The following is a 26,131-nucleotide window of genomic DNA, read 5'->3' on the forward strand; positions in this document are numbered from 1 at the left end:
GGCCCGCAGCCGTATTGAGGCTGTACGCAGCGTCTCGACGCTGTACGCAGCGTCTTGATGGTGTACGCCTAGGGCGTGGTGTTGCGCGATGACGTCACCGCCCGACGCCGTGCGACGTCCAAATTCAGTCGGCCCGCCTCCTGCGTGAGGATTGGTGAGTATGATGTCGGGACCAGCCCCGCACAACTCCAGACGCCTCCGCAGTTGGAATTGGGACCGGCCCCGCGAGGCCGTACGCCTCAAATGACCACGTTTGGTCGCGCTAGATGCATGCAATCGCATGCTGGTGTGACAGTCCCTTAACTCTAACTGTGACTCTGTGACTCAGACTCTGACTGTGACTCTGTAACTATGTAACAATGTGACTGTGACTCGGTGACTGTGTGACTGTAATGCTATGACTCTGTAAAAGCCCTGTCCTACGGTACGAATTCATTCCAAGAGCTCTCCCGAGTTTAAAAAAAATCAAACTCGTGGTAAGCATGGAGAATGAACATAGTGGGTACGTCGGCGCTCGCGGACGTCTCTTAGCGCTAACGGCAGGTACTCGGGAAGACTCGCTAACGGCAGGTAAGCATGGGAAGACTCATGAAGATTTTTCAACTTGATGAAAAATGTCCACGAGAGCCCCGAGTACCGATGAGTGGCCATTACCGTAAATCTTCAAATGAATCGGGGCAAACTCGGGAGAACTCTTGGAATGAACTCGTACCGTGGGACAGGGGTTTAACTCTAACTCTGTGACTCCGTGACACTGCAGGCCCGTACGAAGCTTTTCAAAAAGGGGGGTGGCATGACAGGATTACAAAAAACTTAATGTGAAATAATGTGTGCGCTGCACACATCACGAGCGCGAAGCGTGAAGTCCCTCGATGCCGGGGTCCAGGGCCCACTTAAAGGCCCTGGAAGCTCAGGGGTTTTAGATGCTCTCTGATCCAATCTGAGCCTTGTTTTGGAGCATGTTTGCACCAAATGTATGACCAATATTTCAGAAATTAACAGGAATTTGAGGTAGCTTTTTCACACAAAGGGTGCTGGGTGTATGTAACGAGCTGCCAGAGGAGGTAGTTAAGGCTGGGACTATCCTAATGTTTAAGAGACATTTGGACACGTACACGGATAGGACAGATTTAGATGGATATGGGCCAAACGCCTGTGAGTGGGACTTGTGTAGATGGGGCATGTCGGTCGGTGTGGGCAAGTTGGGCTGAAGGGCCTGTTTCCACACTGCGTCATTCTATGACTAAAAAGTGAAGAAGAAAAATGCATGTAGATAAGTAGAGCAGATTTGAAAGAGGAATGAAATGTAAAGGCAGAGAGAGGTTTATGGGTGGAAAGGAACATAGGAAAGGAGTGGGCAGAGTGGGCTTGGGCAGATGGGTGAAGGGAAAATAGTCACAAAGTGCTGGAGTAACTCAACGGGTCAAGCAACTGCGGAGAATATGAATAGGTGACGTTTCACAGAGTGCTGGAGTAACTCATCGAGTCAGGCAGCATCTGTGGAGTGATGTTTCACAGAGTCCTGGAGTAACTCAGTGGGTCAGGCAGCATCTCTGGAGAAAAGGTATAGATTATAGTTCGGGTATAAAATGGGGGGTATAAAATATATATATTTTTTAAAACACGGTTGGTATTTCCTTTTTTGCGAGTTTTGTGTTACAATAGAGCGATTGTTTTTCCTTTTTTTTTCTTTTCTTTCTAGGGTCTTATTTCCTTTCTTTACTTCCTTCTCTAACTTCTTCCCTAAGGGGCTTTCTTTTCCAAACACTTTCCTGCACCTTCACGATTCTCGCTCACTTTCCTTACTTCTTTTATTTCTACCTTTTTTAAAGTTCAAGAAACGAAGTGGTACAACAAATGAAATAAGATATATCTGATGTGTATTATTGTAATTTACTGTACTTCTAATAGAAATAAAATTTAAAAAAATTAAAAAATAGTTTGGGTCAAGACCGTTCTTCAGTAATATTCATGATGTGCCATACATAGACATTCCTGAATGTTACCCAAACCATCGTGAGCTACTTTGTTACGGTGGTTGCCCTCTCCTATAACATCTCTGCTGCCTTGGGTGATGCAGGACAGGACACAAGCTTTGGGACATGGTGTGAAGCTGTTGCTATCTGTCCCAGCCTGGTAAAAACCTGGATGGAGTGGATGTGGAGAGGATGTTTCCACTAGTGGGAGAGTCTAGGACCAGTGGCCACAGCCTCAGAATTAAAAGACATTCCTTTAGGAAGGAGATGAGCAGGAATTTCTTAAGTCAAAGGATGGTGAACTGTGGAATTCATTGCCACAGACAGCTGTGGAGGTCAAGTCAATGGACATTTTTCAGGAGGAGATTGATAGATTCTTGATTGATACGGGTGTCAGAGGTAATGGGGGGAAGGCAGGAGAATTGGTTTGAGAGGGAAAGATAGAGTCATAGGGTGATACAGTATGGAAACAGGCCCTTCGGCCCAGCATGTCCCATCTGCACTAGTCCCACCTGCCCACGTTTGATCCATATCCCTCCGAACCTGTCCTATCCATGTACCTGTCTAACTGTTTCTTAAATGTTGCGATAGTCCCCGCCTCAACTACCTCCTCTGGCAGCTTGTTCCATACACCTACCACCCTTTGTGTGAAAAACATACCCCTCAGATTCCTATTAAATCTTTTGCCCATCACCTTATGTCCTCTGCTCCTCGATTCACTTACTCTGGGCAAAAGACTCAACCATATCTATTCAAATCATGATTTTATTGTACCCTTTCCAGTTTGATGACATCTTTCCTATACCATGGTGCCCAGAACTGAATACAATACTCTGAATGCGGCCTCACCAACTTCTTATGCAACTGCAACATGACCTCCCAACTTCTATACTCACCCGACCCGCTGAGTTACTCCAGCACTCTGAAACGTCACAGAACAGGGCAAGATTAGCACGTTTGCTGATGATACAGAAGTGAGTGGTTTTGCAGATAGTGAAGATGGTTGTGAAAGATTGCAGCCGGATCTGGATCAATTAGCCAGGTGGGCAGAGGAATGGTTGATGGTTGCATGGTTCCTTGAAGGTCGTGTCGCAGGTATATCAGGTGGTCAAAAACTATTTTGGCACGTTGGCCTCATCAGTCAGAGTATTGAGTATAGAAGTTGGGAGGTCATGTTGCAGTTGTATAAGACGTTGGTGAGACCGCATTTAGAATATTGTGTTCAGTTCTGGGCACCATGTTATCGGAAAGATGTCAAACTGAAAAGAGTACAGAGATCCCCATCCTGGTCCAGTCCAATCAGGGTTGTGTCATCCACAAACTTGAGAAGCTTGACAGAGGTGTCTGTGGAGGTGCAGTCATTGGGGGTGAAGTGGTGATTGGAGTGAAGTGGTGATTGGAGTGGGGTGGGTGCAGAAGGGCCCAGTCTTTGCAGACTGAGGTCAGGCTGTGAGTGGGTGTGAAGTGGTTGGGTGGGGTGGGAAAGGCTCCACTCTTTTCATACTGGAGTCTTGCCTTAAGTAGGTGTGAAGTGGTGAATGGGAAGGAGCGGGTGCCGGGTCCATTCTTTGCAAACTGGGGTCTGGCTGTGTTTGTTGGGGAGGGGGTTTCAGGGTTACGTTTCTGATTTTCAAACCTGCAGTAATACTCATTCAAAGGTACACAAAAATGCTGGAGAAACTCAGCGGGTGCAGCAGTATCTATGGAGCAAAGGAAATAGGCGACGTTTCGGGCCGAAACCCTTCTTCAGACTCATATACTGAATACTCATTCATATTTTTCAGGTTGTTCGTCAGCTGACGATTGCCCAAAGAGCGGGGGGCTTTCCTCTTATAGCTGGTGATTTCTTGCATGCCCTTCCAAACTGAAGAAACTTGCTCCTCAACTTCTCAGAGTATCTTTCCTTGGCAGCTCTGATTCCTCTTCTCAGCGCTTTATCGATTAGGCTATCTTTTAACTCTTTAACGACTAGGCTATCAGCTTGACGCATATTTGCCCCCAGCACTCCCCCCGATCTCCAAATGGAAATGTTACATCTGTATATAATGATCCCATTAAAATGTGTATTTATGTCACAAACTATGGAATTCATATTTTTCAGTATTGTTATCAAGGAAAAAAAGCAGTTCCAATTGTTTGATATTATTTGATATTGTTTAATATTATTCATATGGAGGAGAAAATATAATAGCTCTAAAACCTACCTTAATTTTGCAATCTCACTCATGATAATCCCCCTTTCCCTCTCCCCTGCCCATCTCTCTATCCTCTCCCTTCCCCTCTCTCTCTCCCCGTCCCCCCTCTCACATCCTCCCTCTTTCTTGTGGGGGGGGCGAAGATGAAGGTGGCGCGTGCCCAGCGGGTGGGCCGAATGAAGGTGGCGTGGGCCCCGTGGGGGTGGCGGGGGCCCAGTGGGCGGGGGGAATGAAGGTGGCGTGGACCCAGCGGGGGTGGCATGTGCCCAGCGGGGATGTCGTAGACCCAGCGGGGGTCAGTGGGGGTGGTGTGGACCCAGCAAGGGTGGCGTGGGCTAAGCGGGGATGGCGTAGACCCAGTGGGGGTGGTGTGGACCCAGCAAGGGTGGTGTGGGCCCAGCGGGGATGGCGTAGACCCAGCGGGGGTGTGTGGACCCAGCAAGGGTGGCGTGGGCTCAGCGGGGGTGGTGTGGGGGGAAGATGGCTTGGGCCCGGCGGCAGGGGGAGGCGAGGGTAGCGGGCTCCGCCGCAGCGGCGACTGGTGTTGGGGTTACAGCCGTTGGGTTCAGATTCAGCCACTCCTGCTGGGGACGAGAGAACAAAGAACTGGCCGTTTCCAAAGTGAATTCTCGATTTCTTTTCCAATTTTCTTTTTTCTGAGTTGTTTTTTTTTGGGTGACTTTTTTCGTAAGGGAGAAAAAGGGGGGTGCGGCCGCACCCAGCGCACCCCCCCCCCCCCCCCCCCTTCAGATGGCCATGCACTGTGACTCAGACTCTGTGACTCTGTGACAATGACTCTGTCACTGTGCTCTTTGACGATATTTCAGCTTACTTGCAGAGTGTGTAAAAATGGTTTCTTCCTTGTAGGTTCCGTTCCCACAACCTCCACTGGCACCGTAGTGATAGATGTGGATGATGAAAACGATAACATTCCCATCATAAGTGATCTTCGGCCCTGCATGTGTGACAAAGATGCCTCTTTTATCGTCACTGCCAAAGACCTGGATGCCCATCCAAACGCTGCCCCTTTCACGTTTAAGCTCTCAGACACATCAGAAATTACCAAGAATTGGAAGATTCTACAAAGAGACGGTAATTAGAATTACAGCAATTGAGCATGGGGTTGAGAGGGAAAGATAGATCAGCCACGATTGAATGGCGGAGTAGACTTGATGGGCCAAATAGTCTAATTCTACTCCTATGACTTATGAACTGGCGGCATGGTGGCGCAGCTGTAGAGTTGCTGCCTTCTGGCGCCAGGGACCCTGGGTTGATCGTGACTACAGGTGCCGTCTGTACAGAGTTTGTATGTTCTCCCCGTGACCTGGGTGGGTTTTCTCCAGTTGCTCCGGATTCCTCCCACACCCTAAAGACGTACAGGTTTGTAGGCTAATTCGCTTGGTAAAATAGTAAATTGTCCCTAGTATGTAGAATATTGTTAGTGTACAGGGATTGCTGGTCGGCACGGACAACGTGGAGCAAAGGGCCCGTTTCCATGCTGTATCTCTTAACTAAACTAAATTTTTGAATACTGTGTTATGAGTACACTAAAGCTGTCCCACTGTACGAGGTAATTCAAGAGCTCTCCCGAGTTTTAAAAATATCAAACTCATGGTAAGTACGTAGAATGTACGTAGTGGCTACGTCGGAGATCGTGGATGTCTCGTAGCGGCTCTTAATGCTAACGGCAGGTACTCGGGAAACGCGGTAACTCGTGAAGTTTCTTCAGCACTGTGAAAAATGTCCACGAGAGCCCCGAGTACCTACGAACGGCTATTACCGTAATTCTCCGAGTTCAAATCAGGGGAAACTCGGGAGAACTCTTGAATTACCTCGTACAGTGGGACAGGCCCCTTAAGGGTCCAGCCATTCAGCGGAGGGTGAAGAGGGCCTACAGGCAGGGGACCACCGAGAGTGATGAAGGACCTGCCCGGGGTGGGGGGGGGGGGGGGAGAGCAGTTGCCACGTGCGGCGGCAGACAGTAATTAGGACAGTTAGATGAACTTTTGTAACTTTGTCGGTGCCAAAATATGATGACATTTGTGTACTGCCTAGATGAGACCATTTTGCCGTGTTGTATTTTAAACAAAGCAGCTCACTGTACCTAGGTACATGTGACAATATAGTATAAGTGAATCATTGATTTTATGTTTTACCTGTGTCTTTTCTAAAGGTACCAGCGTGATGCTCCAGCCCTTGAAAGAACTCTGGCCTGGCAAGTTTGACATCCCAATCGAGGTGTTGGATAATAAAAAGGCAGGCAAAGTCCAGAACCTAGAGCTTCAAGTGGTGGAGTGTTCCGGCAAAGATGGGAGCTGCTCGGAAAAGGCAACGTACATTGGTTCCAGTGATGCTCGCCTTGGCCCAGCAGCCATTGGGCTGATGGCACTCGGGGCTCTGTTGTTGCTACGTAAGTTCAGCAGTAACGTAGATGAAATGTGCGGGAAGGAATTGCAGATGCTGGTATAAACCGGAGATGGACAGAAAATGTTGGAGTAACTCAGCGGGACAGGCAGCATCTCTGGAGAGAAGAAATGTGTGAAGTTTTGGGTCAGACGTGGGGATCTGAACAAGAGTCTCGACCCAAAATGTCCCTCTTTCCTTCACTCCAGAGACATCGCCAGTCCCGCTGAGTTACTCCAGCATTTTGTGTCTCGTAACGTAGATGAGTTGAGTTTATTGTCACGTGTACCGAGGTACAGTGAAAAGCTTTCAGTTTGGTTTAGAGATACAGTGCGAAAACAGGCCCGTCGGCCCTCCGGTCCGTGCCGGCACCCAATCGCCCAGTACACTAGCACTTTCCTACACACATTAGGGACCTTTTATCATTTTACCAAAACCAAATAACCTACAAACCTTTGGAGTGTGCGAGGAAATCGGAGATCCTGGAGAAAACCCTGCAGGCCATGGGGAGAACGTACATAGAAACATAGAAACATAGAAATTAGGTGCAGGAGTAGGCCATTCGGCCCTTCGAGCCTGCACCGCCATTCAATATGATCATGGCTGATCATCCAACTCAGTATCCCGTACCTGCCTTCTCTCCATACCCCCTGATCCCCTTAGCCACAAGGGCCACATCTAACTCCCTCTTAAATATAGCCAATGAACTGGCCTCAACTACCCTCTGTGGCAGAGAGTTCCAGAGATTCACCACTCTCTGTGTGAAAAAAAGGTCTTCTCATCTGGGTTTTAAAGGATTTCCCCCTTATCCTTAAGCTGTGACCCCTTGTCCTGGACTTCCCCAACATCGGGAACAATCTTCCTGCATCTAGCCTGTCCAACCCCTTAAGAATTTTGTAAGTTTCTATAAGATCCCCTCTCAATCTTCTAAATTCTGGAGAGTATAAACCAAGTCTATCCAGTCTTTCTTCATAAGACAGTCCTGACATCCCAGGAATCAGTCTGGTGAACCGTCTCTGCACTCCCTCTATGGCAATAATGTCCTTCCTCAGATTTGGAGACCAAAACTGTACGCAATACTCCAGGTGTGGTCTCACCAAGACCCTGTACAACTGCAGTAGAACCTCCCTGCTCCTATACTCAAATCCTTTTGCAATGAAAGCTAACATACCATTCGCTTTCTTTACTGCCTGCTGCACCTGCATGCCTACCTTCAATGACTGGTGTACCATGACACCCAGGTCTCGCTGCATCTCCCCCTTTCCCAATCGGCCACCATTTAGATAATACTCTGCTTTCCCGTTTTTGCCACCAAAATGGATAACCTCACATTTATCCACATTATACTGCATCTGCCAAACATTTGCCCACTCACCCAGCCTATCCAAGTCACCTTGCAGTCTCCTAGCATCCTCCTCACAGCTAACACTGCCCCCCAGCTTAGTGTCATCCGCAAACTTGGAGATATTGCCTTCAATTCCCTCATCCAGATCATTAATATATATTGTAAATAGCTGGGGTCCCAGTACTGAGCCTTGGGGTACCCCACTAGTCACTGCCTGCCATTGTGAAAAGGACCCGTTTACTCCTACTCTTTGCTTCCTGTTTGCCAGCCAGTTCTCTATCCACAGTACAAACTCCATACAGACAGCACCCATAGTTAGGATCGAACCCGGGTCTCTGGCGCTGTGAGGCAGCAACTCTACCGCTGCGCTACTGTGCTGCCTCTTTTAGTTGCATGCTAACCAGTCAGCGGGAAGACAATATCTGATTATAATCGAACCATCCACAGTATACAGATACAGGATAAAGGAAATAATGTGAATAACGTTTAGTGCAAGTTAAAGTCCAGTAAAGTTCAATTAAAGATAGTCTAAGGGTCTCCAATGAGGCAAATAGTAGCTCAGGACTGCTCTGTAGTTGATGGTTCAAGTGCCTGATAGCAGCTGGTAAGAAATTGTCCCTGAATCTGGAGTTGTGCATTTTCACACTTCTATACCCGATGGGCAAAATATACATAACTCTTGATGTAGCCCAGTCCATCACATGGACCAGACTCCCCAACATCGACTACTCCATCTACTACTTCACTCTGCCTCGGGAAAACAATCAAGGATATGGCAATATGTTGCCACGAGACCTGGGTGTGCTTGTACATCTTAAGGGGTTGGACAGGCTAGTTGCAGGAAAATTGTTCCCGATGTTGGGGAAGTCCAGAAGGGTCACAGTTTAAGGATAAGGGGGAAATCTTTTAGGACCGAGATGAGGAAAACTTTTTTCACACAGAGAGTGGTGAATCTCTGGAATTCTCTGCCGCAGAAGGTAGTGTAGGCCAGTTCATTGGCTATATTTAAGAGGGAGTTAGATGTGGCCCTTGTGGCTAAAGGGATCAGGGGGTATGGAGAGAAGGCAGGTGCAGGATACTGAGTTGGATGATCAGCCATGATCATATAGAATGGCAGTGCAGGCTCGAAGGAGCTTTCCTGTTCTCTGCGGAGCAGCCAGAGTACCATACTGTGATGCAGTATGTGAGAACTGACTCGATGGCTGACCTGTAGAAGGTAATTCAAGTGCTTTCCCGAGTTTGCCCTGATTCGAACTCAGAGAATTATGGTACCAGCCGCTTGTAGGTACTCGGGGCTCTCGTGGACATTTTTCAACATGTTGAAAAAACTTCACGAGCTTACCGCATTTCCCGAGTACCTGCCGTTAGCGTTACGAGCCGCTAAGAGACGTCCCGAGCGTTACGTACTTACCTCCAGTTTGATTTTTTTTTTAAACTCGGGAGAGCTCTTGGGTAAACTCGTATAGTGGGACAGGCCCTTTAGATATACAGCAGTTCTTAGGCCTAAAGGAATCAAGGGATATGGGGAAAATGCAGGAACAAGGTACTGAGTTTGGTTGATCAGCCATGATCATATTGAATGGCTGCGCTCTCGAAGGGCCGAATGGCCTACTTTGCACCTATTTTCTATGTTTCTATGTTTCCCACCACAGATGCTGCCTGACCGGCTGAGTTCCACCAACATTTTTTCCTTTTTGACTGTCTCATTCCATTATTTCTGCCTTTACCATGATGAATATGTTGAAATTCAGTAGATATAATTTCAGTTACAAAGGGTGCAGAGAAGATTTATGAGGATGTTGCCAGGACTTGAGGGCTTGAGCTACAGGGAGAGGTTGAGCAGGTTAGGTCTCTTCCTTGGAGCACATTAGAATGAGGCGTGATCTTATAGAGGTGTACAAAATCATGAGAGGAACCTGGGGCAGCACGGTGGAGCAGTGGTAGAGTTTCTGTCTTACCCGGGTATAATCCTGCCAAGGGTGGTGTCTGTGCGGAGTTTGTAGGTTCTCCCCGTGACCGTGTGGGTTTTTCCCCAGTGCTCCAGTTTCCTCCCGCACTCTAAAGACGTGCAGGTTTGTAGGAGAATTGGCTTCAGTAAAATTGTAAATTGTCCCTAGCGTACAGGATAGTGTTAGTGTGATCACTGGTTGACGCGGATTGCACAAATTTCTGCCCAGAGTAGGGGATTGAAAACCAGAGGACATATGTTTGTGAGGAGGGGAAATATTTAATAGGAACCTGAGGTGTAACATTTTCTGCACAAAAAATGGTGGGTATATTGAACAAACTGCTGGAGGAGGTATTTGAGGCAGGTACTATCATAATATTTAAGAGACAATTGGACAGGTGCATGGATAGGATAGGTTTTCGAGGGATAGGGGTAAAACACAGGTGGGACTAGTGTAGATGGGGCATGTTGGTCGTTGTGGGCAAGTTGGGCCGAAGGGCCTGTTTCCACGCTGTCTGACTATATGACTATAATTTTGTGACGGGTTTTACGTGTGATTTATTATCTAACCTCACACAAATTGTTTGTCTGCAGTTGTTCCTCTCCTGCTGCTGTTCTGCAAGAGTGGTTCTGGAGCGTTTGGAGGTGCCGGTGGAGCTCAAGAATTCATACCAATGCCCATTGAATCACATGGAACCGTGGAACATAAAAATATCGAGGGCGGAGGAGAGAGAGACACGGTCTGTATTAAAGTTGCCTCATCTTCATATCATGCCATTAATTCAACTATTTTTATTGATAAACCAAAGAGTACTAGTAATAAACAGTGTGTAACTGGTTTGGTTTAGACCAGGGTGGGGAACCTTTTCATGTTGGAATGCCGCATTAAATTAGCTGTAATCTAATAAGGCTGCATCCAAGAAACTTCAATTAGATACTTCAAAATGTACATTATTTTCAAGTTCAAGTTCAAGTGAGTTTATTGTCATGTGTCCCTGTATAGGACAATGAAATTCTTGCTTTGCTTCAGCACACAGAACATAGTAGGCATTTACTACAAAACAGATAAATGTGTCCATATACCTTGATATAAATATATACACACATGAATAAATAAACTGATAAAGTGCAAATAACAGAAAATGGTTATTAATAATCAGAGTTTTGTCCGAACCAGGTTTAATAGCCTGATGGCTGTGGGGAAGTAGCTATTCCTGAACCTGGCTGTTGCAGTCTTCAGGCTCCTGTACCTTCTACCTGAAGGTAGCAGGGAGATGAGTGTGTGGCCAGGATGGTGTAGGTCTTTGATGATACTGCCAGCCTTTTTGAGGCAGCGACTGCGATAAATCCCCTCGATGGAAGGAAGGTCAGAGCCGAAGATGGACTGGGCAGTATTTACTACTTTTTGTAGTCTTTTCCTCTCCAGGGCGCTCAAATTGCCGAACCAAGCCACGATGCAACGGTCAGCATGCTCTCTACTGTGCACCTGTAGAAGTTAGAGAGAGTCTTCCTTGACAAACCGACTCTCCGTAATCTACTCAGGAAGTAGAGGCGCTGATGAGCTTTCTTGATAATTGCATTAGTGTTCTCGGACCAGAAAAGATCTTCAGAGATGTGCACGCCCAGGAATTTGAAACTTTTGACCCTTTCAACCATCGACCCATTGATATAAATGGGGCTGTGGGTCCCCCTTCTACTCCTTACAAAGTCCACAATCAGTTCCTTGGTTTTGCTGGTGTTGAGGGCCAGGTTATTGCGCTGGCACCATATGGACAGTTGCTCGATCTCCCTTCTATACTCTGACTCATCCCCATCAGTGATACGCCCCACAATAGTGGTGTCGTCAGCGAACTTGATGATGGAGTTCGCACTGTGATTGGCTACGCAGTCATGGGTATAGAGTGAGTACAGCTGGAGGGCTGAGCATGCAGCCTTGAGGTGCTCCCGTGCTGATTGTTATCGAGGCTGACACATTTCCACCAATACGAACAGACTGTGGTCTGTGAATGAGGAAGTTGAGGATCCAATTGCAGAGGGATGCGCAGAGACCCAGTTCTGCGAGTTTGGTAGCCAGCTTGGAGGGGATGATTGTTTTAAATGCCGAGCTGTAGTCAATGAATAACAGCCTGACATATGAGTTTTTGTTGTCCAAGTGGTCCAGAGCGGAGTGGAGGGCCAGCGAGATCGCATCCACTGTTGATCTGTTGTGGCGGTAAGCGAACTGCAGTGGGTCCAGGTTTTTGTCGAGGTAGGAGTTGATTTGCTCCATGATCAGCCTCTCAAAGCATTTCATCACCACCAGCGTTAGTGCCACAGGTCGATAGTCATTGAGGCACGTCACCTTACTCTTCTTGGGCACTGGTATAATTGATGCCCTTTTAAAGCCGGTGGGAGCCTCAGATCTCAGAAGTGAGAGGTTGAAAATCTAATTACTATGTACTAACTTCAACTACATGAAAACAATTTGTTAATTCTAAAGTTAACTAACCTTTTAATGATTTTGTTGTTACTGCTTTTTGTGGCAAAGCAACATGGAGGTACGCAGTTTCAGCTGATCTTCTAGATATGTATCCATCATTTGTGACCTTGAGGGCGCCTTGATTTGGGTTAGATTTGCAGCTATAAGTGGTTGAAAAGCAAGAAAGCATTTTCCGTGCATGTTGCCGAAGACGTGGGCATTCTACTGCATTTTTCCATATTTCAATCGGATCTTTCTTAGCGTCAAATAAGGACTTTAAAATGTCATCTTCTGAGAGCTCAATCAATTACATCTCAATCGTGATATCATGATTCTCAAAGTGGGTGAACCTTTCATTGATTTCTTTAATTAATAAGTCTATAACAGCTGTGTATTCTTCAAATGATTCGCATGAATCCTCCTGCTCATCAATGACCTTCGCTAACTGGGGAAAATGTTAATCTGAAATTTCATACTGAAGAAGAAGAACTTTGAAAAAAGATAGCTTTTTTCAAAACGCTTGAATTTTTTGCCACATATATATAGACGTAGTTTTACCTTGCAAAGAAACATTCAAGTCATTTTGCCTTGACATGATATCACACAGAAATGCAGTATTTCTATAGAAATCGTCTTTCAATAATTCAAACTGCCGAGAAGGCCGCATGTGGCCTTAAGCCGCAGGTTCCCCACCCCTGGTTTAGACACAAAAATGCTGGCGTAACTCAGTGGATCAAGCAGCATCACTGGAGACAAGGAATAGGTGATGTTCCGGGTTGTGACCCTTCTTCAGACTGAGAGCCAGGGGAGAGGGAAACTAGTGGTATGAAAAGGTTCAAACAAATCAAAGCCGTCGCCAATAACCAATAACGGTGGAACCCACAGTGGTTCATTGTTGGCTGTGGAAGAGGTGATAACAAAGGGATACAAAAAGTGAAACTAGCAGGACTACTAGGGTGGGGGACGGATGGAGAGAGAGGGAATGCGAAGGTAACTTGAAATTAGAGATATTAAAATCATGCCACTGGGTTGTAAGTGGCAAACTTAAAGCACACGGTATTGGGGGTTCAGTATTGATGTGGATAGAGAACTGGCTGGCAGACAGGAAGCAAAGAGTAGGAGTAAACGGGTCCTTTTCACAATGGCAGGCAGTGACTAGTGGGGTACCGCAAGGCTCAGTTCTGGGACCCCAGCTATTTACGATATATATTAATGATTTGGACGAGGGAATTGATGCAACATCTCCAATTGCGGATGACACGAAGCTGGGGGGCAGTGTTAGCTGTGAGGAGGATGCTAGGAGGCTGCAAGGTGACTTGGATAGGCTGGGTGAGTGGGCAAATGCATGGCAGATGCAGTATAATGTGGATAAATGTGAGGTTATCCACTTTGGTAGCAAAAACAGGAAAGTAGATTATTATCTGAATGGTGGCCGATTAGGAAAGGGGGAGAAGCAATGAGACCTGGGTGTCATGGTACGCCAGTCATTAAAAGTAGGCATGCAGATGCAGCAGGCAGTGAAGAAGGCGAATGGTATGTTAGCATTCATAGCAAAAGGATTGGAGTATAGGAGCAGGGAGGTTCTACTGCAGTTGTACAGGGTCTTGGTGAGACTACACCTGGAGTATTGCTTACAGTTTTGGTCTCCTAATCTGGGGAACGACATTCTTGCCATAGAGGGAGTACAGAGTACAGAGAAGGTTCACCAGACTGATTCCTGGGATGTCAGGACTTTCATATGAAGAAAGACTGGATAGACTCGGTTTGTACTCGCTAGAATTTAGAAGATTGAGGGGGGATCTTATAGAAACTTACTTAAGGGGTTGGACAGGCTAGATGCAGGAAGATTGTTCCCGATGTTGGGGAAGTCCAGAACAAGGGGTCACAGTTTAAGGATAAGGGGGAAATCTTTTAGGACCGAGATGAGGAAAACCTTTTTCACACAGAGAGTGGTGAATCTCTGGAATTCTCTCCCGCAGAAGGTAGTTGAGGCCAGATCATTGGCTATATTTAAGAGGGAGTTAGATGTGGCCCTTGTGGCTAAAGGGATCAGGGGGTATGGAGAGAAGGCAGGTACAGGATACTGAGTTGGATGATCAGCCATGGTCATATTGAATGGCGGTGCAGGCTCAAAGGGCCGAATGGCCTACTCCTGCACCTATTTTCTATGTTTCTATGTTTCTATGTAATTTGCCCAAGCAAAACATGAGGTGCTGTTCCTCAAATTTGTGCTGGGCCTCACTCTGACAATGGAGGCCCAGGACAGAAAGGTCAGTGTGGGAATGGGAAGGGGAGTTAAAATGCTGAGCAACCGGGAGATCAAGTAGGTTTAGGCAGACTGAGCAGAGCTTGGTTTTGCCGATGTCCACGAGTCCACACCTGGTAGTGCGGATACAGTAGATGCGGTTGGAGGAGGTTCAACTGAACCTCTGCCTCATCTGCAAGGTCCGTGGACGTAGTTGAGGGAGGAGGTTTAGGGACAGGTTTTGCATCTCCTGCGGTTGCAGGAGAAGGTACCTGGGGAGGGGGTGGTTTGTGTGGGAAGGAATGAGTCAACCAGGGAGGTGCGGAGGGAATGGTTGCTGTGGAAAGTGGACAGGTGTGGAGATGGGAAGATGTGACTCATGGTGGGATCCCGTTGGAGGTGGCGCCTTTCCACTTTAGCTTCGGTTTAAACCAGCATCTACAGTTTCTTCCTACACATAGTTTTGTTTAGTTCAGTTTAGTTAGTTGACCTCATTTTCCACTCCATAGATTTATAGACTTGTGCGACACGGATCTGTATAATATTGCCTGTGGAGGCCAACTCAATGGGTATTTTTAAACTGGAGATTGATGGATTCTTAATTGGTGCGGGTGTCAGGAGTCATGGGGAGAAGACAGGAGAAATGGTTTGAGGGAAAGATAGATTAGCCATGATTGAATGGTGGAGTAGACTCAATGGGCCAATTGGCCTAATTTTGTCCCTATGACTTACTAACTTAAAGCACTGGAATAACTCAGCGGATCAGGCACTTTCTCCAGAGAATATGGATAGGTTACGCTTGGGGTCGGGACTTTTCTTCAAACAGCGGGTTTGTGCCCGCAACAAACCCGGACAGGGAGTTGTGTGCAGGAACACGGGTAACTACTGACCAGTATTCTCCCTCCTATGCAGAACGTGCCTCTGCTTCCGATAAACACGCACGGCAATGCTGGAATGGGGACGTCCATGAGCGAGGTTGATGGATTCAAGGGAAGATCCGGTTACATGGTGCAAAATCTGGTTAGTTCAGCAAACATAGCTACCCAAAACATGCCCATGACCAACCAAGGCATGTCCACGGCCAACTATGGGATGTCCACGGTCAACCGCACAATGTCAGGTGGAGGTGGCATCAGAAGAAATAGCCAACGCTTTTCCAATATGGAGTCGAACATGAACATGAACATGTATGCATCGGAGAATGGCAAATTTGGAACAGCGTCAGGAGATGGCCTTATAGGCTTCATGGACTCGTACATCAACGAGGTAGGTTGGAACTTGTTGTAATAAACCCTCGTTAATACAAACCTCTTTATAATGGATTTTGGTTATAGTGGACTGTTTCTTTAAGAACATAGGCTGCTAATTACATTGTAGAGGTCATTGACATTGACAAGGCATTGAAATCATTGACAAGGCATTGACATTGACAAGCAATCTTTTTGATTGTCACTTAACTCTATTAAACAATGTAACAATGAGCCTTTAGAACATAGAACAGTACAGCACAAGGAACAGGCCCTTCATTTAATTTTTGTTTAGTTTATTGTCACTTATGTCAGTACCTAATCCCACAATGACCATGCTGAACATGATGCCAAGTTAAACTGAACTCCTCTGCCTGCATGTGATCCATATCCCACCATTTCCAGCAAACCATGTGCCTATCTAAAATCCTCTTAACTGTGACTCGTGTCTGCTCCTACCACCACCATCGTACACGTTCCAGGCACCCACCTCCCTCTGGACAAAAAAAACTTGTCCCGCACATCTCCTGTAAACTTTGCCCCTCTCAACCTTAAAGCTATGTCCTCTAGTCTTTGATATTTCCATCCTGTGAAAAAAGGTTCTGACTGCCTCTCATTATTTCATATACTTATATCAGATTTCCCACAACCTCCAACACCCCTAGGGAAAACAATCCAAGTCTGTCCAACCTCTCCCAGTAGCTAAACCCCTCAAATCCAGACATAATTCTGGTAAACCTCCTCTGCATCCTCTCCAAAGCTTCCACAACCTTCCTGTAATGGGGCGACCAGAACTGCATGCAATACTCCAGATGTGGCCTGACCAAAGTCCTATAGAGCTGCATCATGACTTTCTGACTCTTATACTCAATACCTGAGTTGATGATTGTTGATTGAGAAACATTCATTGTGAAAAGTGTTTAATTTTTAAGTGCCTTCTTAACTTGTTCCTCTCAACAACCAGGATAAGGGATGACTCTCACCTTGAGAATTGCTTCCTGAACATCACCTATGAGTCAGAAGGGTGTGTCTTTAATTCCCATTGTAGAGATTGAACACGTAAATATTAACAGGTTCCTCAGTGTTGTATTACTGGTGTGCGTACAGTAGGAGGTGCCGTTGTGCAGGTGAGACTAACCCTTGAAGAATTTTAGTTGAATTTAAAGACACAGCATGGAAACAGACCCTTCGGTCCACCAAGTCCACGCCGACCATCGATCACCCTGTTCACACTAGTTCTGTATAATCTCACTTCCTCGTCCACTCCTTATGCACTAGAGTCAATTTGATTATAGTGATCAATTAACTACAAACCCACATGTCTTTTGGGATGTAGGAGGAAACAGGAACACCCGAAACCCACGCAGTCACAGGGAGAATGTGCACATTCCATGCAAAGACAACAGCCGAGGTCAGGGTCGAATCCAGGCCTATGGCAGTGAGAGGCAGCGGCTCTACCTGCTGCACCAATATTTTTTTTTATTTATTTTTTTTTTTTATTAGCAGTACAGTAAATTACAGTAATACACATCACATATATCTTATTACATTTGTTCTACCACTTCGTTTTTTGAGCTTTAAAAAAGGTAGAAATAAAAGAAGTAAGGAAAGTGAGCAAGTATCGTGAAGGTGCAGGAAAGTGTTGGGAAAAGAAAGCCCCTTAGGGAAGAAGTTAGAGAAGGAAGCAAAGAAAGGAAATAGACCCTAGAAAGAAAAGAAAAAAAAGGAAAAACAATCGCTCTATTATAACACAAAACTCCGCAAAAAAGGATATATCACTTCCTCGTCCACTCCTTATGCACTAGAGTCAATTTGATTATAGTGATCAATTAACTACAAACCCACATGTCTTTTGGGATGTAGGAGGAAACAGGAACACCCGAAACCCACGCAGTCACAGGGAGAATGTGCACATTCCATGCAAAGACAACAGCCGAGGTCAGGGTCGAATCCAGGCCTATGGCAGTGAGAGGCAGCGGCTCTACCTGCTGCACCAATATTTTTTTTTATTTATTTTTTTTTTTTATTAGCAGTACAGTAAATTACAGTAATACACATCACATATATCTTATTACATTTGTTCTACCACTTCGTTTTTTGAGCTTTAAAAAAGGTAGAAATAAAAGAAGTAAGGAAAGTGAGCAAGTATCGTGAAGGTGCAGGAAAGTGTTGGGAAAAGAAAGCCCCTTAGGGAAGAAGTTAGAGAAGGAAGCAAAGAAAGGAAATAGACCCTAGAAAGAAAAGAAAAAAAAGGAAAAACAATCGCTCTATTATAACACAAAACTCCGCAAAAAAGGATATATCACCCATGTTTTGTTTTTTTTATACCCCCTGCAGCTGCACCAATATGCTGCCAATTTATATCACTACAGTAATAATGTAGAAATAAGGAACAGTAGACCCTTGTTTTACACAAAAAGACATAAGGTGCTGGAGTAACTAGGGTGGCATGGTGACGCAGCGGGGACTACTGCGCCGGAGACCCAGGTTTGATCCTATGTGTGCTGTCTGTATGGAGTTTGTATGTTCTCCCTGTCACCTGCGCGTGTGTTCCCCCGGTGCTCCAGTTTCCTGCCACACTCCAAAGCCATACAGGTTTGTAGGCTAATTGGCTTGGTAAGATTGTAAATTGTCCCTAGTGTGTGTAGGATAGTGTTAGTGCACGGGGATCGCTGGTCGGTGCGGACTCAGTGGGCTGAAGCGCCTGTTTCCACGCTATATCTCCAAACTAAATTAAACTAAACTAAAACTCACCGGAGTTCCATAGCAGCATCTCTGGAGAATATAGTTGCCTTTTTGTTTTTTGGCCCTTCTTCAGACTCGAAACATCACCTATCCCTGTTCTCCAGAGATACCGCCTGACTCGCTGTGTTACTCCGGAACTTGGTGTCATTCCACGATTAGTGCTTTTCCATCTAAACTAAATTGAAACTACCTGTTCAACTTCTACAACGGTGGAAGAGGCACTCAGAACTGCCCGGTGAAGTCCTTCTGCCATTGATTACCTTCTATTTAACGTGCAAATGTCTTTTCTGTTGTAAGATGTTACAAAGGTGCTTTTTTTCCCCCTTTTTTTTAGAAAGTACACACGCATAGTTTTGGGGAGCAAGCTGGTCCCACCCGAGACACTCTGCTGGTGTATAATTACGAGGGAGAGGGGTCACTGGCTGGATCGATCGACAGCTGTGACATCATCGATGACGGATTCCAGACCGGGCACTCCTACCTGAATGATCTTGACCTGAAGTTTAAGACTTTGGCCGATATCTGCAATGGTAAAGAGCAGAAACAAGAGTTGACGGTAACCCTGGACACTCCAGTACAGCAAGAAGTTGCGACGAAGCAGGAGTTTGTGAGGAGGCAAGAATTTGTGCAGAAGCAAGAAGAACCAGCTTACATGGTGCAAAATCTGGTTAGTTCAGCAAACATGGCCACCCAAAGCATGCCCATGCCCACCCAAGGCATGTCCATGGCCACCCATGGGATGTCCATGATCAACCACCCCCCGCAGTACATCTCTGGAGGAATGCAAGGAATGACCATCATTCCTGACTCAACCCTAATGAGGAAGAATTATGTGGTGACCACCACTATCAACCCAGTGGAGGAAATGGTGACCGACCCAGGTTTTGACCACCAAAACCTTGTCGCCACCAATCTGGTTAATACCATCCCAAGGAGGGTCGGCGTGATCGAGGATGGTTCGGCAGCCCACCAAAATATTGTGGTGACCAAGATGGTTAACGCCGCTGGCGCTGGAGGGATCTCAGAAATGTTCATGGACCCATCAATTGGCCATCAAAACGTGGTCATGACTAAACAATACAGCACCAGTCCCAGGGGAGGTCAAGGAATGGTCTTCAGTCCCGCCATGGCCCAGCAAAACACCATGATGACCACAATGGTTGACGGCGGCTCAGGGGGGATGTACGGGATGGTGGTTGGTGGGCCAGGGCACGCGGTGGAGAAGAACGTGACGCTGACCAGGTCGGTCCACGGGGGAGGGTCCCAGCACGGGGCAGGCCACGTGGCCTTCGACCACCACCCCGCCATCCACAAGAACGTCACGCTGAACAAGTCAGCCCACTCCGGCGCGGAAACGTTTCCCAGCAAGGCGGGCATGCAGAAGGCCAGAGATTCCCAGAGCTCCGTCACGTCCATGACCAAAGTCACCAAAGTCTCACAGCTGATGCAAGAGTAACCAGCTCCCCGCTTCCACGTGCCGCACACCTCCGTCTAAAAATAGCATCTGGTGGAGGACGGGGGTTGAAAATATCAATGTACTTTTTCATCCACAAATCTACATGTGCATATCTCAAGAGTCAAGATGGTCTAATTGTCATATGTACCAAAATCATTACTTGGAGCAGCATAACTGGCTGGTAAATACTTCTATCACAAAAATAAATGTTCAATAAAATAAAAATGAAAACAATATTAGTTCAAAACAAAAGGCCAAAGTCCCTAGTGTAAACTAAGACAGTTCCTGGTCCGAAGCTTAAGGGCCTGTCTCACCATGCAAGTTTAACCAAGAGCTCTCCCAAGTAAAAAAAAAAATCAAACTTGTGGTATTCTACGAACTCCTACAACCTTCCACGAGTATGTTCACGAGCTCCTACGAGTAAAAAGTAACAATTGTTTTCATCACGTGTATATTTTTACTCGTGAAGCTTTTATCAACATTGTGAAAAATGTCCATGAGTAAAAATATACTTTAGTTGGTGTCGTGTAGTGTTAAAGACCCTGGTGGTTGCAGGGAAGAAGCTGCTCCTGAACCTGGACGTTACAGTTCTCAGGTTCCAGTACCTTCTTCCCGATAGCAGGAGTGAAATGAGAGGGTGATGTGGGTCTCTGATGATGCTGGCTGCCTTTCTGAGGCAACAACTCCTGTAGATCCTGTCAATGGAGGGGAGGCCAGTACCCGTGATGAACCGGGAAGTGTCCACTATAATCTCCCACGTTCCTAGTTTGTGGCACACTTCTGCATTGTTACCCCAAAGGTGAAATTATAAAAAAATCAATTATCAGTTATAGCATGAGGAAATGATTAAAGCTGCTTTTCCCAACATTAAGGAAGGAACGGGGGAGACAAATTAATTGGACTGTTGGCACACATAATGGGCCGCGAAGTTTATTCGGTATTATCGCTTACACTTTGTGAGAAGCTAATTCAGTGACATGGATTAGGGAAATGGGAGTTAATAAAAAGCTGTTACCCATGTAGTGCAATGGAGATCCAGAATCTACTGCCTTAAAAGGTTTAAGGTTAAAAGGCACACTTTAGAGCGGCGTGGTGGAGCAGCAATAGAGTTGCTGCCTTACAGCTGCCAGAGACTTGGGTTTGATCCTGATTCCAGGTGCTGTCTGTACAAAATGGGTACATTCTCCCTGTGACTGCGTGGGTTTTCCCAGGGTGCTCCAGTTTCCTCCCACATTCCAAAGACGCACAGATACGTTGGTTAATTGGCTTCAGTTAAAATTGTAAGTTGGCCCTTGTGTGTAGGACAGTGCTTGTGCACGGGATCACTGGACGGTGCGGACTCGGTGGGCGAAGGGCGTGTTTCCGCACTGTATCTCTAAAGTCTAAAGTCTAAAAGGGGTGTGGTGGTAGAAATCTTTGTCACATAATACATTTTATCCTAGTTAGCTATGGACAGGGTGCTGGATATGGAACTAAATGCAAGAAACATAGAAACATAGAAATTAGGTGCAGGGGTAGGCCATTCGGCCTTTCGAGCCTGCAACGCCATTCATTATGATCATGGCTGATCATCCAACTCAGTATCCCATACCTGCCTTCTCTCCATACCCTCTGATCCCCTTAGCCACAAGGGCCACATCTAACTCCCTCTTAAATATAGCCAATGAACTGGCCTCAACTACCCTCTGTGGCAGAGAGTTCCAGAGATTCACCACTCTCTGTGTGAAAAAAGTTCTTCTCATCTCAGTTTTAAAGGATTTCCCCCTTATCCTTAAGCTGTGACCCCTTGTCCTGGACTTCCCCAACATCGGGAGCAAGAATGCACTTTCATACAGCAAAAAACTCCTTCCATTAACGGGAAGGGTGTGGAGGCTTTGGAGAGGGTGCAGAGAAGGTTTACCCAACGTTAGGAGGTATTAGCTACAGGGAGAGGTTGGACAGACTTGGATTGTTTACTCTGGAACGCAGGAGGTTGAAGGGAGACCTGATTGAAGTATATAAAATTATGAACGGCATAGATAGGGTAGACAGCCAGAAATGTTTTCCCCAGGATGGAAGTATCAAATACTGGAGGGCATAGTGGGGTGGCACAGCTGTAGAGTTGCTGCCTCACAGCGCCAGAGACCCAGATTCGATCCTGACTACGGGTGCTGTCAGTACAGAGTTTGTACCTTCTCCCTGTGACTGCGTGAGTTTTCTTCAGTTGCTCCTGTTTCCTCTCATACTCCAAAGAGTGTAGATTAATTGTCTTCTGTAAATAGTCACTCATGTGTAGGATAGAACTAGTGTAAGGGGGTTCACCGGTCTGCATGGACCCGGTGAGCCGAAGGGCTTTTTTACCACGCAGTATCTCTAAAAGTCTAACGGTCATAGATTTACGGTGAGAAGGGTGAAGAAGATATGTAGGGCATGGTTTTTTTTACACAGAGGGTGGTGGGAGCCCGGTACACACTGCCAGGGGTGGTGGCAGATACAGTAGTGGCGTTTAAGAGGTTTTTAGATAGGCACATGGATATAAATAGACAATAGGTGCAGAAGTAGGCCATTCGGCCCTTCAAGCCAGCACCGCCATTCAATGTGATGGCTGATCATCCACAATCAGTACCCCATTCCTGCCGTCTCTCCATATCCCTTAACTCCGCTATCCCTGAGAGCTCTATCTAACTCTCTCTTGAAAACATCCAGAGAACTGGCCTCCACCGCGCTATGCAGGAAGTGGAGGGATATGGATTATGTGTAGGTAGATAAGTTTGTTTTGTTATGTTCAGCACAGACATTGTGGGCCGAAGGGCTTGTTACTGTACTGTACTGTACTGTTCTATATTCTATGTTCCATGTGATTCTATAATGTAAAACTAGCACTTATTCAAAATAAGCTGAACAATGGTCGTTATTTAATAAATCGACTATTTAAATAAATGCTGGTTATATCTATCTATCTATTATTATATAAAAGTCTGTGGCTGCCGCCTGCCATCCGTCTGTCCGGCTGCCTTTCTTCCTTTTGATTCGCTGCTCCTTCCTATCAGCTTCCAACACACTTCAAAACAAAGTTGCAAGACAGGAACACTCTGAACTTTTCACCTCAATGGGATATCACAGCAAGTGCTTCAACAGGAGGGGGTTCACCTCAATGGGATATCACAGCAAGTGCTTCAACAGGAGGGGAGGGCCAATTGGTATTGCAATTGGAACTGCTGCAGCAGGCAGGGGAGGTGCAATTGGAGGTTTTTTTCAATCCACTGCTGAGGGAGGCAGGGGAGTGCTAGAATCTTACATTTGGGAACGGGTTCAGTTCCGTTGGAGGAGACGGGTGCATGGTGGAATATTGGGTTGGGGGATCACACCATTGGGGGAGCAGACGGGCCCAACGGGTCTGCACTTGGTCTAGTTTTCCAATATAATGTACAGATATGGCAACAAAATATTGATTTGTTGATAGTGCACAGATATATAAGTTTTACTTTCTTTGTATGTAACTGATTCAGAACAATATATCGCAAGCAGTTAGCATGGGGCTCGGACATTAGAGTCATTGTGCATGTTAGACATATATCCTTACGGTTGCAGCTTTTAATCTATATACTGTATATAAGACTAAAGGAAATAAAGAACAGGAATGTAGTGGAAATACTCAGTGGGTCAGGCAGCATCTATGGAGCTGATGTTTCATGTTGAAGATGTAGCATTAGAACTGGGTAAATGTAGTAGTCCAACAACAGGGGAAGAGGCACAAGGAACTGCAGGTGCTGGTTTACAAAGAAAGGCACAGACTGCTGGAGTAACTCAGCGAGTCTGGCACCATCTCTGGAGAACATGGATAGGTGAGGTTTACAATCGGGACCCTTGTTTCAGAGAGATCAGTCTGTTCTCCCTGTGACTGCGTGGGATTTTTCCGGGTGACTGTATCGGGTTGGTTGATCTGTCCTCTCTATAGTGATCACTTGTAACATAGCGGCTCCGTTTACGCTGAAATAGTTGTATATGTTGATGTAACTGCCTGGCTGGTGATGTCCTCATGATATTGTGAAGAATTTATATTTTAATGCAAAAGATCTAAAAAAAAATAAACGTTTCAAAACATAATCACAGAGTCGTGGTATTTATCTGTACCTTTCAGCGCGGAACATCGCGCGGAAGTGGGTCAGTGCCGAAGTGGCTCAGCGGCAGAGTTGCTGCCTCAGTGCCTGACACCCGAGATCGACCCGACTCCCTCCTTCCACCTTCCCTTCCTATCATCAGCCTGCTCCCCTTCCCCTCCCCCTTCCACCTTCACTTCATCCCTCTCTTTCTCTCCCTCCCTCCCTCCCTCCCTCCCATAGCCTCTCCTTCCCCCTCCGCCCCCCTTTCCCCTTCTCCCCTTCTCCCCCCCCCCCCCCCCCCCCTGCTCCTCCCGTCCTCTCCCTCTTTCCTATCTCCCTCTTTCCTCTCCCCTTGCCCAAAACTCCCCACTTACTCCTCCCCCGCCCCGCCTCCGCTGACTCAGCGGGCGGTGCCGCTGGCAGGTGAGTCGGAGCGGGCGGGGAGCGGCGGACATAGGAGAAAATACACTAGACCAAGGAGCAGAGACAAGGGAGCAGAAACAATGCTGGGGACACCTTGTTCGAGACGGGCAGCGCTGGCCAGCCTGACCCTCCTGCTGGTGAGTGCAAATGTACCCAACAGTTTGTTCGAATTATCTCAACTTCTCATCATTATTCAGCCCTGCTATACAATGCCCATAACCCAACCCTCCCCCCCTCTCTCTTTCTCTTTCTCTCTTCCTCCCTTCTTCTTTCCCACCTCAATTAGTTCCTCCTTGGTCAATTTATCCGGTCTGCTGTGATCCTTAGACAATTCAAAACTTTCTCCATTATCCTCTAACCAGGGGTGGAAAGGAAAGTTAGATTTTTGTTTTGTAAGAATAGGGAGTTCAAATATCACATGGAGTAAAATTCATATTTACAGCAGCTTAGCAGGCCTGTGGACACTGTTCTCAATAGGTAACATATTAAACAGCAAAAAAATTCAATTAAAAAAAAAACATCAATAGAGTTCAAAACTAAAGACTCTAGTGCCCCCAAAACAGTTTATGGTTCGAAGTTTAGTTGGAGCTTCCAGTCTTAACTTTCCAGCGTTTATTCGTTGCAAGTCAAAGTTAATTTTTGGACTCTCGGCTGGGTGTGTGATTATTGCAGCAGACATGAAATGTCACAGGGTGAAACTTGGTGTGGGGGGAAAAGTTAGAATTGTGTGTGTGTGTGGGGGGGGGGGGGGGGGGGATGGAGAGGAAGGGAGGAAGTGTTGGAGGAATAACTCAGTGGGTCAGGCATTATCTCTGGAGGACATGGATGGGTGATGTTTTGGGTCGGGACCCTTCGGATTGATTATAGCGGGGAGGAGCGATGGTGGCAGAGACATCAAAAGCCCCCTTATTGTACCCACCTATCACTCACCAAGCTTTAACCAGCTTGCCTCCCACCCCCCTCCCCCCCTCCCCCAACAAAAAAAGCTTTTCACTGCACCTCAATAAATATTATTGGTGGCACAGCTGTAGAGTTACTGCCTTATAGTGCCAGAGACCGGGGTTCGATCATGTCTATGGGTGCTGTCTGTACAGCGTTTGTACGTTCTCCCTGTAAACTCCTCTGATTTCCTCCCACACTCCAAAGACGTACAGGTGTGTAGGTTAAATGGCTTGGTAAAACTGTATATTGGCCTGAGTGTGTATAGGATAGTGTTAGTGTGCGGGGGTCACTGGTCGGCACGGACTTGATGGACCGAAGGGGCTGTTACCATGTTGTATCTCTAAACTAAACTACATGACAATAACTAAAACTAACAGTAATAAAATTAATAAACTAAAACTAGACTTGAACTAAAACTAAACTAACACTAATAAACTGGCATTAATAAACTAAGCTAATACTGAACTAAACTAAACTAAACCCTTCTTCTCCAACCCCCCCACCCCTCCTCTTCCCCACTGCAATCAGTCTGAAAAAGGGGCCCAACACAAAATGTTGCCTGTTCATGTTCTTCGGCCATGTTGCCCGACTCGCTGTGTTATTCCAGAATTTTGTGCTTTAAAAAAATATATAAACCAACCAAAATTTACAGTTCGAAAACTAAAC

General features: G+C 46.3%; 2 protein-coding genes across 2 annotated transcripts in view; both read left to right on the forward strand.

Moving 5' to 3' along the window:
• LOC129696425 (cadherin-4-like) overlaps positions 1-24,104 on the forward strand; it is a 54,753-nt gene extending 30,649 nt beyond the window's left edge. Inside the window, exons 12-16 of the mRNA XM_055634306.1 lie at positions 5,039-5,263; positions 6,345-6,581; positions 10,462-10,607; positions 15,483-15,836; positions 18,897-24,104. Coding sequence (XP_055490281.1) covers positions 5,039-5,263; positions 6,345-6,581; positions 10,462-10,607; positions 15,483-15,836; positions 18,897-20,018 — 2,084 coding nt within the window. The 3' untranslated portion in view covers positions 20,019-24,104. The remainder of the gene's footprint in view (positions 1-5,038; positions 5,264-6,344; positions 6,582-10,461; positions 10,608-15,482; positions 15,837-18,896) is intronic.
• A 354-nt stretch (positions 24,105-24,458) lies between these two features.
• The window catches only part of LOC129696426 (desmoglein-2-like), a 69,295-nt gene continuing 67,622 nt past the window's right edge, over positions 24,459-26,131 (forward strand). Inside the window, 1 exon segment of the mRNA XM_055634307.1 lies at positions 24,459-24,660. Within this exon segment, the coding sequence (XP_055490282.1) occupies positions 24,604-24,660 (57 nt within the window). The 5' untranslated portion in view covers positions 24,459-24,603.

Source organism: Leucoraja erinacea, chromosome 4, assembly GCF_028641065.1.
Source record: "Leucoraja erinacea ecotype New England chromosome 4, Leri_hhj_1, whole genome shotgun sequence".
NCBI lineage: Eukaryota > Metazoa > Chordata > Chondrichthyes > Rajiformes > Rajidae > Leucoraja > Leucoraja erinaceus.